The sequence below is a fragment of the Myripristis murdjan genome, chromosome 15, assembly GCF_902150065.1.
Source record: "Myripristis murdjan chromosome 15, fMyrMur1.1, whole genome shotgun sequence".
NCBI lineage: Eukaryota > Metazoa > Chordata > Actinopteri > Holocentriformes > Holocentridae > Myripristis > Myripristis murdjan.
In genome coordinates this window covers 21099583-21115870 of record NC_043994.1, presented here as the reverse complement: position 1 = coordinate 21115870, position 16288 = coordinate 21099583, and the positions used below count along the sequence as shown (strand labels likewise).

The 16288-nt window shown below is 42.2% G+C and overlaps 1 protein-coding gene across 1 annotated transcript; it reads right to left on the bottom strand.

Annotated features, from left to right (window-relative positions):
- Positions 1-30: 30 nt before the first annotated feature.
- Positions 31-16088, bottom strand: tarbp1 (TAR (HIV-1) RNA binding protein 1). Its single transcript, XM_030071001.1, has 29 exons — positions 15066-16088; positions 14872-14969; positions 14706-14775; positions 13991-14145; positions 13835-13887; positions 13614-13711; positions 12801-12936; positions 12504-12600; positions 12306-12395; positions 11720-11885; positions 11349-11615; positions 10902-10999; positions 10316-10474; positions 9987-10216; positions 9578-9821; positions 8822-9004; positions 8505-8686; positions 8096-8167; positions 7650-7770; positions 7080-7190; positions 6843-6992; positions 6642-6728; positions 6342-6553; positions 6174-6255; positions 5890-6061; positions 5378-5563; positions 4446-4570; positions 2474-2610; positions 31-912 (listed from the first exon to the last, which is right to left on the bottom strand). The coding sequence occupies exons 1-29, from the start codon at positions 16021-16023 to the stop codon at positions 759-761; spliced, it is 4893 nt and encodes a 1630-aa protein (XP_029926861.1). The 5' UTR covers positions 16024-16088; the 3' UTR covers positions 31-758.
- Between the last annotated feature and the right edge of the window lie 200 nt (positions 16089-16288).

Below are 16288 nucleotides of genomic sequence, written 5' to 3'. Positions count from 1 at the left end.
ATGAACAAACAAACAAACAAACACTCCATGCCCAGTCCTCTCAAAATATTTATTTGTTTATTTTTCAAATCACAAAATGCACAAAATTAATTGTTTTTGGCAAAGAACTGGTGAAGGATTCCTTTTAAGAACAATGCACAGTTTCTGTTAAAATAAATAGAATTTCAATATGAATATTAAATATACCCTATAGCTTGATAAACATGGATTTAAACTGTTCCTGGTGCCATAGATGCAAACACCGGTTGCTCCTCACACAAACAGAAAAATGAGAAACAACAGAAGAAAATGAAGTTTCCATTTCACACTCTGTTGCTCTGCCAACACAGCAACTGCCTCTTCTATCAAAATAACAGCAAGCCAACTGGAATATTTTAATGTAATATCCAGTACTGGTCTCTATTCACGACTTAATTCTCTCCTGGAAAGGCACGAGGACTGTCTGGTGACTTGGCCCATATTAAAACCTGGTATGAAAGAAGCACAAGGGAAATAAAATCCTATCCAGGCAGGAGATGAAAATGCTTAAGGTCATGATGCTCCCTGTACACAGCCTTTTCATCTACAGCAGATGAAGCTTACGCTCAGAACGTGGAAATATTATAATCATATTAAGAACCCCCACTTAACACATTTTCACACTTGCTGACCGAGTTGAGCAAAGAAGGCCAGCAACTTCAACCAGCATGAGGTAAGACTTGGGTTTCCTTATGGCCACAGTGTCCGATTTTTCAGATGGGCGTCGAGTTGAACAGACTTCAGCCGGAGGTAAGATGTTGCCGTGTGTATTCCCAAATCAGCAGGGCAGCGCTCACATGCACGTTGAGCGAGCGGATCACCCCTTGTTGAGGGATTTCCACGCACACGTCGAGAAGCTGAAGTAAGTTGGCGGGTATACCTTCGCGTTCATTGCTTTAAGGAAAGAGAGAGAAAAAGACATTGTTGAGTGTGGGAGGAAAGAGTGGGAAGACTTGTTTATGTTTCAATGTCTAAGGGAGTCGATCAATCAGGAGTGTTTGAAGGACAACAACATTTATGTTCTTAAAACTAAAAACTGAATTATTCCAAATCCAATTATAAATCCAACATCATTTGAATTTATGATGTGTGTTTCTCCAAGAATTTTATCCTGGCAGGGTAGAAAAGCCTCTGAAACAGCATGTAGCCCATCATGGGACACTAAATCCATATAAGTGAGCACAAAACTGGCTGTTTGATACCTCATATTTAATAAAATTAAAAAAAAAAAAAAGGCAGTATTGGCCAAATAAATCAACTACATGATACCAGTCTAACCCTTCTCTAGACCATATTTTAGTCTTTGTCTATATTTTAGTCTGTGACATCTGTTAACAGTCTAGCAAGCCCAGCGATTTTGTTGATATTTCTAAATCACACTCATTCAGCTTGATGATGCCATCCAGTTTATTTGTTTCAAGAGCCCTTTAACGAGTACTTACAATTATGAGAAATAGGCTACATGCATCTTGCTCATCAGCTTAAAACCAAGAGCAAATTAAAACACAGAATCATCTGTGCATACGTTGAGATCCAGCCTTGTCGAGCAACCACGTAATGACTTTGGTATTCAATTAGTGTACACAGAGTGTGTGAGGCAGCGAGAAAGTGTTATTTGTTGAGCTACATTTATCCTGAGTGCAACTGGGTGAGATAATTGTCATCTAATGGGAGATTAGAGCCGGTCCATGCTGTGTTGGGGAGAGCGCAGCTGCTTCACCGCTGAATATTCAGCTCACACGCAGGATGCTCGAGCTCCTAACAAATAGCAGATCCACGCTACTCACACCTCGATGATTGAGCAGGGTAAAGCAAACAGGACACTGTATGCTCCCCAAGCACCATAAATATTCATCTGTCTGTCTGTGAGAGGCCAGCTGCTGTACTCCAGTGCACTGAGTGCAAAGAAAACATCAACTACTGTGGTGCAACTGCACAAGGTTAAGGTTTGTTATGCAGCCAAGAAAGGTATTATAAAATAAAATGCATGTCCCATTGACCCAATTGATTTTAAGCCACACAACAGCATGTTGACTCGAGGTAGATCAAGGTTAAACTTAATTCTGCTGGCATCATCACACTGTTTGCATTGGTTTGTGTAATTTATTTCCTGGGCTGTCCTCCTCAGGGAAAGCCAATTACAGCCCAGCATGCCCCAACAGGCACATGGAGCGGAGGAGAGGCGCAGGCCCCCTCAGGAAAAAACACTAAACTGGTGAGATAATATTAAATAGCCTTGTAAGCTCACACCTTTATCTATGTGGAGTCACAAGGGCATAGAAAGTCAAGGGCTTGCATGCATTTATTTGAGTGGCTGTGTGGTCGCTGTGTTGATGCACATCAGGACCCGGGGCCTTTTTGTGTTCTCACTCCCTTTAACAGCTGAATAACAGACAGAGCTGGATGGGGCTGCAATTTCAGCCCCAAAAAATGAGAGTACATCCTGCTGCCATACCCAAGAAGCAGAAGGGTCTTCTCCGGGAACTGGTAATCCTGGAGATTCTGGCTGTTGGCTGTCTGCTCCACTCCCACGATGCAGTAACCTTCACTTTTCTTTACTTGCAGAAAGTCAGTGAGCTCCACTGGCTTTACCTGTCAGATGGCATTTACAGGTAGACGTTACAGACTGACCTCAAAAGTTATTTCAAACAGCAATTACAACAATCAAGACAAGACCCAGTGATAACTTCAAACTCATATCTTGGGACAGGTTTGTGAAAATGTGTGAACTGAGACTCAGTCAAGAAATATTTAATTGGGACACTCCTGGACTACTGAGAGAAAATCCTCACTTTCTTTTAAAGATTCATCATTCATATTTCAAACTAGGTTACGCTGTGATATTGAAGGTACTAGGAGTAAAATGTTTCCTACATATTAAAAAAAAGTCATCTGATGTTATTCAGTATTGCATCAGTGAAAATTACAAACTCATTGTCTTAGAAAGAATAATTACGATGTATAATTTTCATAAAAGGCAAAGATCACTTTACCATTAACCACTATTCCATTCTCCTGGTTGAGGACTTAAGGACTGTACTTTTGACTAAAATGCCCTCCATTTTTTGCATTTTTTGGGTTGGGTGATTATTAAACACTATTATTGGACACTTCCTGTATGCATGACACAGAAATCAAAATCAGATCAAAGCAATATAGTGAAGGGTAGGTTTAACACACTTGAAATGTCTCTAATATCCCTGACACACAAATATAGAGGAATATCGTGGCAGGCTGATCTGGGTCAGTCCTGAGCAAAGAGGCAATTCACACGGCGCTTCTTACACAGAAATCTGCTACAGGCTGTCACATTGTAGCATCACTGAAAGCAGATGTGCTCACATTTTCTTTGCACATGGTGCCTGAACAGATTATCAAAACTTGGAGTGACACTGAGATATCAGCAGGATTCAGAAAGCCAAATGTAAGAGTTATCAAGAGCCTTTTTTAACAGTACTGAATCTGAATTTGAGACCAATTTTAACATAAAAAACCAGAAACAAAGCTTGCAATGCATCTTATTTCCAATTAATATACCAAGGAACAGCCCCAAATTATACTTGGGCAATAAAAGATGATTTAGCCGAGTAAGAAAAAAGGGAAAAAAAAATCACCTGCCTAATGCCCCACCATTGTAGCCATGATATACTGTAATACACATTAACACTTATGTTAATGAGGTCATTAAGCTAACAGATTCATAAATTAGTAAATACCTGTGGCGACATACTTGTCTTTACTTAACACAAGTAATACTAAAATGAACTGCAAATTAGTAAAGCATTAAGGCAGCATTAAGGAGTTATAGTGGGTCCAGGAAAATCAGTTTGTCCTCATTAGTTTGCTGAATTATGCAGCTAGGTGCATGAAATTTAATCAAATCATCAAATTTAATCAGATACTCCATATGGACAACCTGTGGTGTATGTATGAAGCTGATTTCAGATACTGTTGTTGAAATATTAAAACACACAGATGTCACCAGGACTTGACACTGACATACTGTACTGCTTATACAAAGCAGTAGAACATATAAAACATGATTTACATACTGGTCTTCTAACACTGTTTTGTATTGATCAAACAGTGGAGCAAATATGCACAGCCTGTGGAGCAAGAAACCTGTTACTGCATGCTGAGAGGATAAGATCTCTAATAAAATGTACATGAGGACATTTAATACCTTTTAAGGCCTTAAATCTAGACCATTTTAAGATTTGTTCTGACTTTACAAGGACCTGCTCAGCAAACTCTGCAGGCTGCCAGTGCTGATCTTGACCAGGTTCGTTTTAAGGGAACACCATAACCAGGCTGACTCACAAATTTTCCAAGTCACCAGACCACTGTGAAACAACATTTAGAGCCAAAGCAGGGATCATGAATGGAGAACTGAAATATAAGACATTATATAAGACAAGACACTTTACCTCTAGAAGAGGGAGCCACAGTTCGGAGGAGACACTCAGGGACTGGAAGTGTTTATCACTGACATGGCAGAGGCTATCCAGAACCAAAGCACTGGCACCAAAGATCTCACAGGTCCTACACAGACCTGCAACCACGACCACACAGAGAGCAAAGGCAGTGAAGTGACTATCTGATGATGAACTACAAAGACCTCAAGACTCATGAAATAAGCTGCTCCACACCACATTTAAAAAGCATCTAAAGAGGAGAAAGGCACCCCTACATTCCTGTATTTTACATAACTGCTGCATTTCTTCAAGGTGCCAACAGGGAACTTGACAAGGTATTTACTGTGAGTGATTTTCAAGGTTTTCCAGGAGTTTAAGATTGCAGATTTTCAGATTGCATGTGGTAGCCATAAATCAGGACAAACATGGCTATTAAAAATCTCAGTTATTGAAAAAGACACTCAATAATGGTGTATTAACATGACTGCTGACAGTTAAAACAAGCAATACCTTCCATCAGGACAATGCAGCGCATGAAATCAAATAAAATATTTGCACAACAACCGAGCCCACTGACATCTTACATCATCCAGTGTCAATATTGGTTCTTAAAATGGGTATTTGCCTCAGTAAACAAATTCAAATCGATTCAGCGTTTTATCATTTGACACAAAAGGGCAAGAGCACACTGGCAGAGGAAATCGGAGTGTCTATGATGAAATCTCTGCATTCACTGTTTACACTATTGGCTAAGAGGTTTGAAGCAATTGGGTTTCCTCCTACTGCTATATTTAACCTCTTTGACCAGGACAGCATTGTGCAACCTAGAAACACTGTCCTACATTTATCCTTCATGCAATATCACAGACAAACAAATATCATCAAGGCTCTCATTCCTGATTCAAAAGTGTGAAAAAAATTATGTGGAGTTGCATTTCTCCGACCTCCTAAATTGGTGGGTTTGTCGATCAGAGAGGCGACCACCAGGAGGGCGCCGTGGATTTTTCCTAGTCGGGCAGCTCTCTGTTGAGGAACCAGCTGAAGCTCGGGCTCCTGCTCCTGGATCCCCAGCCTCCACGGGGTTATCTTCTTCTGGACCTCCGCCCAGCGCTCCTCCCTGTCGTGCTCACCTGGGAGACACAACATCATTGCCAAAATAAAGTTTTACTATGAGTAGGTGGGGGTTATTTATCAATATTTCAGTGGACAGCATGGTATGAGACTAGATATTGTCTTAGATTTTGGATGTTGTGGCATCGTGACAAGTCTTTTCATGGCTGCATTACAGTGAGGGGATGCAATTTTCTTCAATATCTCATGAAAGCACAAATTGTCATCCCTGCTATATCAATCATCGTGATATTTGGTTTTGTTCCTATTGCACAGTCCTAATCACTAGCGGGAAGATTCTTGTGGTTTGCAGTAGTTTTACTGCTTCCGAGAGGTGCTACTCTACGTTTGTCTTGCTGGATCCAGTCTCCAGGCTGGAGCTGGCTCAGGTCAGGGACAGGATTCCTCAGAGGAAGGGAAGGACTCTCTGAGAAACACAACAACTTCTCAAACTTCCATGGAGGGATCCACTCATCATCAGCCAACTCTGACAGACAGGGAAATGTATAGAATATGGTCTAAGAAGGGAAAGCAAAGAAAAAAAGTGTTACTCCACTGTTTAATTTTAGCACCTGGAAATGCTGAATAATTGGCAGGCTTCATCTGTTGAGCAAAAATATAATATAGCACCTCAACACTGTAATCCCTGATAGGATGAAAGGCAGCAAAGAAGAAGTGCTCCTGAATCCTGATCCAGTTCTTGTTGGCGTTTCTAAGGAGTCAAACAACATTTCAAATAAATATAACATTAGCTTACTACAAGTCTCAACACTGTTTTAGCTGTTTTGTTTTTCTCACCCGGTGCTCTGCATCGCTTCAGCCTGGTGCAGGCAGGCTTTGATCACAGCTGACAGACCTCCCAAGCCATGGGCCCCCTCCTCTGCCTCGGCCCTGACCTCAGCCAAGGACCACACCCGCTTCAGAGCTAGCAAGGCATACAGACGCACACTGAAGTTGTGGCTGAAACACCACTGCAGGATGACATCCAGCGCCTTGCGCCATTGCGCTGCCTGCCACACACAGAGAGTGGGAGCTTCAGGTAAGAGAGAGGAAACACAAAAGAAGTGGGGGTTTGTGTGGAGGAGATCCAAGCCTTACCTTATCCTTTAGTTTAGGCATGATGATATTCAAATGTACCAGGACTGACAGGAAGGTGCAGATGCTCGTCTTGGTCTTTTCTTGATCCTTGACATAAAATGCAGAAACTGGCCCATTACTACTCTTTTCTATGCAAGTATTAATAAAAACATTTTCTATGGAAGGTGAACAGGAGAATAAAAGTCATATCTGGTGGCTCACCATGCTGAAGCAGGACCAAAAGCTGTTGATGTGTTGTGGATACATGACAAGGATCAGGATCATGATCCACTCTATCAGGTACTTGACTGAGGCCTGGTTACTGCAGAATCCTGCCTCAAACACGTGGCGCAGCAAGGAGGCCACAAAGTCCTGCGAGTGCACATACAGTTACTTTTTCGTAGTTATTGTATTTGTGCAGTATGATTGTGAGTAAGAGTATGAGGGTCTCTCTCGTACCTCCTTTAGTTTGGGCAGCAACAGCAGCAGCGTTTGCCACACCCTATTTTTCACACGATGTTGAAGGGAGTTGCTGTAGTAACGCACTTTTGACTTTGATATCTCCTTATCCTGCAGAGAAAGGGGAGCAGAATGGAATAAAGAAATATGTAGTTAAATACTGTTAAATTACCTGTATCATTATATCATGTAACTGATAAACAACTCATTCTTTGGATTAAAAAATGCCATGTGCCAAGTGTGGCTCAGACTATTATATAACAAATACTACATTTTTTTCCGGACTACAACTGTTTTTTAATCAGTTATTGGAGCTTTGGTTATCTGTGTCAGAGCCTGTTAATCTGGAGGTTTACAGTGGGGTTTTAGGGGGTTACAAAAATCAAACATTACATGTAACATGTTTCAAGTCTGTTGAAATTCTGGTAATGAATATTTTGCGGGATAGTGAAACAATCTACACAGAGAAATATTCAACAATTCACCATTTTGTGGATACAAGACAAAACTGGAGGCCGTTGTTTGGGTGTACAAACCAAAGGATGGACAAATAACTCAGCTAAATCCCACCTTTTTCAGCAGGCGGGTGACCAGATCCTCCATCAGCCTTTCATGCAGTGGATTGGAGGAATCCAGGCGACTGAGGAAGCCTATAGCACATGTGCGGGGCAACTGATCATCCTTGTTATCACTAGAAGAGAAAATGAAGATGTGACACATACACTCTGTAGGAAAAACACCGAGGTGCAGTATTTTATTCCATAGATCACACACACCTGACGAAGCACAACTGAGGCCGAAATGTTGTTTTACTCAAAATAAATGTTTTGGAGCAGCATGCTGTTGTGTGGATATTCTACATTTATCAGCTGATCTTTCTTTTATCCTGCACCAGCACCAGGTTGAATATGCACATAATTTTTTCCTACTTTGAATCAGCATTTTAATCCATAATCATAAAAGAGAGGATCATAACACATTACTACAGACAGAACTGGCGTAGTTCAGTAACTCACCATGTAATTACTACATTAGCAGCGCACTGTTCACCAAGTTGCTCCACATACGCTTGGACATCCTGGATTAACCTTTGAAAGACCAAGATAAACCAGTTAGAGAAAAAGAAGGACCCAAATGAAGACCATATCTGGTTGATGATGTTTTTAATGATGTAGACTCTTCTACACAAGGGATTTTATAAATTTTGTACAAGCAGTGTCTTGGTTTTTTTTTTTTTCCTACTTTTGAATAGTGTTATCTAACTAGCAAGAAATGTCCAGAGGGGTCTATTTTCATATATTTTCATAGATGCCTGTCTCCAGTAAGCACATGTTCTGCCTTCACCTAAGTTAGATCCAAGCGGAGCTTCAACTCTGCTTTTTCATACTGTACCGCAAGCAAAAATTAAAATGCTCTCAAAGTTACCTTTGGTCTCTCCTGAACACTGGTCCATAGACACAAGCCTCAGTGAGTATGTTGATGTGGCTGAACACACTTGAAAATGAGCTATCAGTTCCTGTGGACAGCCACGTTTGACAGCAGTGTTGAAGCAGCACGTTGAACACTCCTGTCTTCGACTGGGACAGCGCGATCAGTTCATCCGCAATCTGCAAGATAAGCACAGTACAACTATCACCACAATGAACACCTTAAAAATTATCAGAAGATATTTTTAGATAATCATGCAATTTAAAGACCACCATACTGCTGTAATGTAACTCTGCATGCCTCTTTTTCCTCACCTGTTGCAGGGTGGCAGTGAGTCTTGGAGCATCTGTGAGCTCTAGCAGGTTACGATGGAAAGACGCAGAGATGAAACCTTTCAGTGTGGGCCAGAAGTCGCGGGGGTTTGTGTTCAAACTCTTCACCAGCGCCCAGGTCAGAGTCACGGCCTCCACACACAGGCTCTCCTCACCACACACCAGCTGGAAACAGACAGAGACTTCCTCAGTTGTTTTAAGAAATGCTTACATACTGCAACAAGAAAGCCCTTGAGTAGTGCAAACCTCTGCCAACAGTGGATACTTCTCCAAAATCCTGTTACATCCAAAAACATCACTTTTTTAAAAAAAATTTTAGACTGCCCTGACTTCATGCCCCTTCAGTCAGTCACACGCTTGCAACCTGGAATCTATTTCTTTTGTAAAAAGGAAAGTCTTTTGCACACCCTCTCAAAATCAGCTTCATATTTCATTAGATAAAAATGACTTTGAAAAGGTGCGCAAGGCTTTTTTCCTTATTCTCATACATGCACATAGGCTTTGTACAAGCTGATGAAGGGTAGAGTGGTGTGTGTGGTATTTCTCTATTTTCAATCATAACTAGTGGACATTCAAGTTCTGGATCACCTGTAATGTCTTTTTAATCGTTCCTTGGCATAAAGACTTAATGGACATCTTAAGCCTAACAAACTTCATGGAAATCTGTCCATATATTTTTGACTTATCCTTCAGAAACTAATGGGAAAAAATGCAACGTCCCTGGTGGAAGAAACTCACTTGTGGTAGCACTGCCTCCATAAAGGAGAGCACAGGCAACACCAAGTCACTGGGCAGCAGAGCCAGGGCCTCCACAGAGCAGCCAAACGCAGCCTTGAGGGTGTCAGGGGCTCTAGAAATCTCCACAGACTCGGAAACGCCAGCAGCCCTCGTCAAGAGGCTCAGGCACGCCCACTGGTCCCGCATAAACTGGGCAGCTATGCGTCCCCAGTCCTGTAGTAGAGGCCCCTGCACTCCTGCATCGCTGTACAAATAAGGAAAATGCTCAATGGTGTCTTAGTGCTGAGAGTGTAAGCTTTTATCTGAAATATTATTTTCCCACTTCCCACTAGTACTATAACAGATGTAACACAGGATCAGTGATCAGCTTTGGAGCCACATGAATTATGCACTTCAACGCTGCACTAACCTTGAACAGTCTACTGCCGGTGGCTTCACCAGAGTTTGATTGAAGCGACCCAGAGACACTCGGCTTTGTGACAGAGAAGACGCTGGATTGTAGAAAAAGTCATTCAGAGACTTCAACGCTGCAAAGGTCTCTGATTGCCTGTCAATCACTCGCTGCTCCACGAGACCACACACCGCAGCCAGCGATGCCATAGCAACTGCCCTAACCACCTGGCTTGCAACAGAGGAGATCTAGCAACACAAAAACAAACCTTGTTGAATAACCCAGCAACACAGGTGACTTGTAAAATTACTAACTGATGAGAGGAGAATGAATATTTGGCTGTGCACCTGTGGGGAGGGTTCCTGCAGAATCTTGAGGCTGTTTCTGATGAGTTTAGGGAAATAAGTCTGCTGCATTTTACTGTGGTGCTCTGGGATAGAGCTGTACATCACCACCAGCTGCCTCAGGACAGACAGATACAGCTCGGCCCGCTCCACATCAAACAGCTGTAAAGCATAGGAAATGTCAGGGCTGAATGATATATCATATTGATACTGTGATCCACTAGGAATTGTCTGGGATTTTGGATATCTTTATATTGTGATATGGCATAAATGTTGTCTTTTCTTGATTTTGAAAGCTGCATTGCAATATAGGGATGCAGTATTAAGAACTACTTAGTCTGTTCTAGCTGTTGGTATTTGCCTCTACCTGGATGGTCGTCATATCCACATCACTGTATCCACATTACACACATGACACCAAAAATCTCTTGTGTGTAAATATCTTATGAAACCACCAAGACTGCAATATTAGCACAATATCATATTGAGGTATTTTGTCAAAGATATTGTGATATTTAATTTTGTCCATACTATCCAGCACTATATATACTGTAATGCATGCCAGTGGTAGTGTGTGCTTGCTGTTTACCTCCTGCAGCTCCCCGCACAGCCGTCTCAGAATAAACTCTTGGATGGGATCTGCAACTTTAACAATTAGCCTCTCCATGGTAACCATCACACTGTCCACTGTGAAAGACAGAGCGTATAAAGAATATGACAGACTGCTGACAAAAGCCAGTGCAATATAAATCATGACATGGAATAGAGCCATTGTCCAGTGTTAAAATATGTAAGACATTACCTTAACATTAAATTTAACATCAAATAATAATGGTATGATTCTAACACTACGCCAGAAAGATGCATGGCAAAGGACTTCCATAATGGTCACCCCTTTGGACTACAAAGGAAGTAAGTCTGGCTTTTTTGTGTTATTCTTGATGGACGAGCGGTAAGAAAATCCTACTTTTTGTCTCTCTCCAGTAAACTAAACTTCAAACTCCTCAGTAAGTGAATCAGTGGTATTATTACAAACCTTGCTTGCCTGCTACATGCCGACACCCTGGTTTTCCTCCAAGTTGGAAAAGTCGAAGAGTGAGCTGCAGACTCTTGTCAGCCTTGCGCAGTGGCAGATAGACGTTGGTGCTGACTCTGCTCAGGGTGTCCAGCAGGGGGGAGAGTAATGTCTCCAGCTCATTGGCAATATTTCCTTCAGGTCTACTCTTTTCTATGTCAGCACACAGGAGAATGGCCCTGGCCAGCTTATCAGCATCTCTGGGGTCAGGTAGCCGCTCAGTCTGACCTGGAAAGCATGAAAATTAACTTATAGCACACCATACACACTGTAATGTCAAATGTTACCATGTCTCCAGATAGAGACATTCAGCATTCTCCCTGGAAACTCACCTGTGCTCGCTGGGACTTGGAGAAAGGTGTGAACCTCGGATTGAACATAGTCTCTTACAGTCTGCTTGTTCGTGGCACCACAATCAGCTCCATGTTGTTGGTCCTTCACTCCATCCACAGTGCTGGGCTTGAACTTGCCTTCACTGTCTGATAGCCAGATGCACAACTGCAGTGGAGTCACAAATATGAAGCAATGAGTACAGCTGAACGATATGGTAAAAATAATGATAATAATAAAAGTAAAAAAAAAAAAAAGTAATAATTGCATCACAATTTTCATTTCCACTGAAAAACTGATAGAATGATGATTATGTGATTTTTGATTTTTGCTGAGGTCCACATCTGGGAGATTACAATTTGTATGCCAAAGCACAATAATATTTCAATTTTAAAACTACACTGTCACACATTTTACCTTTATGTATAAAAAAGCAGCTCATGCAATTAAGATAGTCATGTTGTGATAACAATAATATTTTGATTAATTGTTTAGCTCTAGCAATGAGCCAGTTATACATATTTGCCTTTTTTTTTTTTTTAACAAAAGTTCATTGAATTTCTCTTTCAATTGCCTCAGACACTTTACCTGCTTCCACAGCTGTGTTCCTCTACATAGGGACTCATCTGCACGGAAATGCGTCAGGAAACTAAAAACATCATCAAGGGTCACTGCACTCTGTAAAACAATATCTTTTCAGTATGAATGCCATCTGCTTTAATAGCCATATCTCTAAGTTACCAAGTTCTAGGAAAGGTGTGACATAATGTATTTATTGTGTCTCACCACTTCTGTGAGACAGAGGGCGCTGTTCAGGAGGAAGCGCTGGGCCGCTCCTCTCAGCAGGACTTGATGAGTGATCATAGTGCACCGCAGCACCTCCCTGCAGCACACCACACACACACACACACACACACACACACACACACACACACACACACACACACACACACACACACACACACACACACACACACACACACACACACACACACACACACACACACACACACACAATATTAATCCACATCATGCAAAACCAGCGACAATGCAGTCTGACTGTCTGTGATCACAGTGTGACACCTGAGGGCGCTGAGCCCCTCGGTCCCCAGCAGAGGCCTTGGGGACAGTCCGGACAGGGCCCGGGAGAGGAAGAGGATGGGTACTGCACCCCAGTGTCGAGACCCGAGCCACTGGATCAGCTGCAGCAGCACAGAGCCTGCAGGGCAAAAAAATAAGTGAGATGTGGCTCTTCTTTTTGTGAGTGACAAGCTGCGTTAATCAGGGTGTATACAGGTATCATAGAGCTGAATTTAATTATTTTTAAGACCTATTTCAGACAAATTTTAACCAAATTTGCATCTGATTGTTGGACAGCTAAACTTTTTCCAGTTCAATTAAAAATAGCACTCCATGCTAAGCATGGAGTGAAGTACATTATTAGTATATTAATGTATTTGATCCAGTGTAGAGTTTTAAGTTTTTAAGTATGAATATGTTTGGTTCTTATCTGCGTGATCCTATAAACTGTTATTATAACAGTTCCCTTTTGGTTAGATATCAAGGTGGTACTGCAATAAATGTAAACATTGCTTTTTTCCCCAAAGGACGTGAATTTTTGATTTTTATCTCTACAGGTAGGTATAAATTAAGCTGAGTTAATCTACAATAGGCATTTCACCAACAAATGCGTGAAGAAAGTATTAGATTGGCCTAAAATAAATACATTGATAAATGGATTTAGATAAAATGTCTATGCTGCAACTAAAAAAACTCAAGTTCAAATTTAGGACAATTTAATGACTCATAGCCTAATATTCAGAAAATGTCAGACTTTTTATTAAAACTGGAGACATCCCGGTTAATAAGCCCTCTGTGGCTGCTGTCTCTCTGTACCTCTGTGCTCTGGTGGCAGGCTGCTGAAGAAGGTGGCCATGAAGCTTTGGAGTTTAGCTCCCAGCTCAGGACAGTCTCCAACGCTCTGCCCACTGGTCCTGGAGTCAAAGTGTGGCTGATTAATTCGAGCTGGCGCAAAGCAAAACTCATTATTTCTCAGTCAACTGTTTCTGGGCACTTCAGTTTTGTTTATTTGTGCTGTACTGTTCTGAAATTCCCACCTGTGAAAGAGGGAGCTTTCCGACAAAACATCCATGAAGGGGCCAACAACAAACTATGGAGCAAAGGGACAGAAAATATCTCAGTAAGCAGCTCAACTTTACCTTTTTTTTTTTTTAAGTTATATTAAAATTAAACTGACAAGAGCTAGCTTGCACCTGTGAGAACGCCAGGGCAAAGCTGGGCTGCTGCATGGCCTGGAGCTCCAGCAGATGACACACTCCCTCTCTCATCAAGGACTTGTTCTCACTGTGGAACATGCGCTGATACACACACAGCAGCCAGGACGGGTGGAAGAGGCCGCTGCCCGACGCTGCACGACCAACAGAGCAATGACAAAGACACTGCAGTTCTGGCATTTCACATAACATCTTTTCTATGTTGTTATTTTTTTTACTTTATAAATGAAAATGTGGAGGTGAAGAAAGAAATTTAAAACAGTTTTCAATTTGGGATAACAATTTTTTCTTTTAGAAAGTTCTGTTTTCATTCACTCAATTTTTTAAAGAATCCAAATTTATACATTCAAATCTCTTCATTTTTCTCAAAACTCTTTTCACAGGCTATCATCATAGTAAGATAAAAGAGGACACAGTGGCAAACCAACAAGTTCATATCACTTATTTTATCATATATAGTTATTTAATATTGGCTGTCAGGGTTCAGCAACACTTTGAGCCATCCTGATAGGTGAAAAATGATATGATCGACCTGTTATAGGTCATCCTAAACTCATCTGAAAGATTGAAAAGAGATCATCCTAAATGAAGAGATAGGAACACAAAACTGACTTTTTCACTTTTAAAACCTTTATACATGGTCAACATAGAGATACAAAAGTAACACCACACTTTGCTTAATGCCAGTTGTTACCTTGACTATCATTTGCAGTCGTTTGGATCAACATGTCTATTCTGTTGAGAACTGGCCGAATGACATGAATCTGCAAGGGTAAAAGAGAAACAATAAATAACACCATGAAGTAATGCCAAGAATCTCACCACTGATTTGATCCAAATAATTATGTGGGATTTCCTACCTGGTTTTCCTCCAGGGTCTCCATCACCAGTGCGTAGTCCTCCCAGAACTCTCTCAGCAGCTTGCCTCTCTCTGGATCCCACTTGAACAAAATCTCATCTGCAACGATTTCAAGTGCAAGACAGGAAACATCAAACCAGTGCACTAGAAAGTAGATCAGTGAACTTGAAGCTGGCATAGAACCAACATCTTTACCTTCCTGTGATGTCGAGCATGGACACTCGGCCTTTTCCTCCTCCGACAAGGCCACACACCTTTTCAGGAGGTACAATGCCCGCTTGCGAGCCACGTTGTCCCTGTGAGTCAGTCCATCCTGGAGGATCCTCCAAAACTGGAGGGACAGCCGTGGGTCAGGCTGACAGGCGGGCAGGCTTTCACAAGGCTGCTGAGGTCTAAACAGGTGGTCCGAGAGCGCTGTCAAACACAGCAACACACGCTCTGTCACCACTGCCACGGGGCTGTGTGAGTGCCAGCTGCACAGATCATCCAGTATGACCTGCAGCGTGCCTCTCAGCTGAGCTCTGCTGCAGCAGCCCAGGAGCGTGAGCAGAAGCCTGACAGTGATTTTGGACACCAGGGCATCAGACAGGGTTTTGATGCAGGACAGGGCAGAGGACAGTGTGGTTAGAGTCAGCTGCTCATCTGATACAAGTGTAGGGAACAGTACAGCAAGTGCCTCGATGGCTACCTCTACAGTGAGCCGGCCCTGGCTGGGCAGCTCCACCTCTGGATCTCCCTTTGACACCTGCAGCGATGGCAGTACGGACAGAGCCAGCCGCCTTGTTATGGCGTTATTTATTTCGCACAGAGGGATGCAAACACTCAGGAGTCTGCAGGCAGCCGTGGTGGTTTCTCTGCATCGCATGCCTTGGCTCGCCGCAGCTTCTTCTGATAATTTTGCGAGGAGAGGCAGACACTGTGTCCAAACGACTGCTTCGATTTTCCCGATAAAGTATTGCCTTTTCGCCTCTGTGAGTGGAGCAGAGTCCGCAGAGGAGCCGGACAGAAGCGGTCCGAATCCCTCAATGAAAGTTGTAAGCGCCTCCACTCTCTCTGTTTCCGGCCACGACTCAACTGGCCAAGACAACGTTTCAAATAAAATGTCATAATCAGGGGAACTAGACAAAAGCGCCTTAATCAGGATGGAATGCATTGCAAACTAGCTGTTACGACAGGGAACATGCGAGCGGACACCACCTCAGTGCGGGTTTCCTCATGCCACACGTTTCCATGCGGAATGTAAACTTCCGTACACGTCATCACAAACTCTCGCGAGAGAAAAAAAGCATCTGAGATTTATTTTCAGTAATTATGCACACAGAGACAGCTTATACATTTTTAGTGAACTATATTTTGGGTGTAACGTGTATTTACTTTAGTTGCATATACAAATAGTGTGGATATATGCTTGCAATATT

What these genes read in the sequence shown, in the direction of transcription:
- tarbp1 (XM_030071001.1), bottom strand. Translation starts at nt 16,023, where the DNA reads ATGCATTCCATCCTGATTAAGGCGCTTTTGTCTAGTTCCCCTGATTAT. An exon ending in GAACACAGCTGTGGAAGCAG is followed by an intron (nt 11,886 to 12,305) that starts GTAAAGTGTCTG and finishes ACTCCACTGCAG; the next exon opens with TTGTGCATCTGGCTATCAGA. An exon ending in TCACTGCCACCCTGCAACAG is followed by an intron (nt 8,687 to 8,821) that starts GTGAGGAAAAAG and finishes CTTATCTTGCAG; the next exon opens with ATTGCGGATGAACTGATCGC.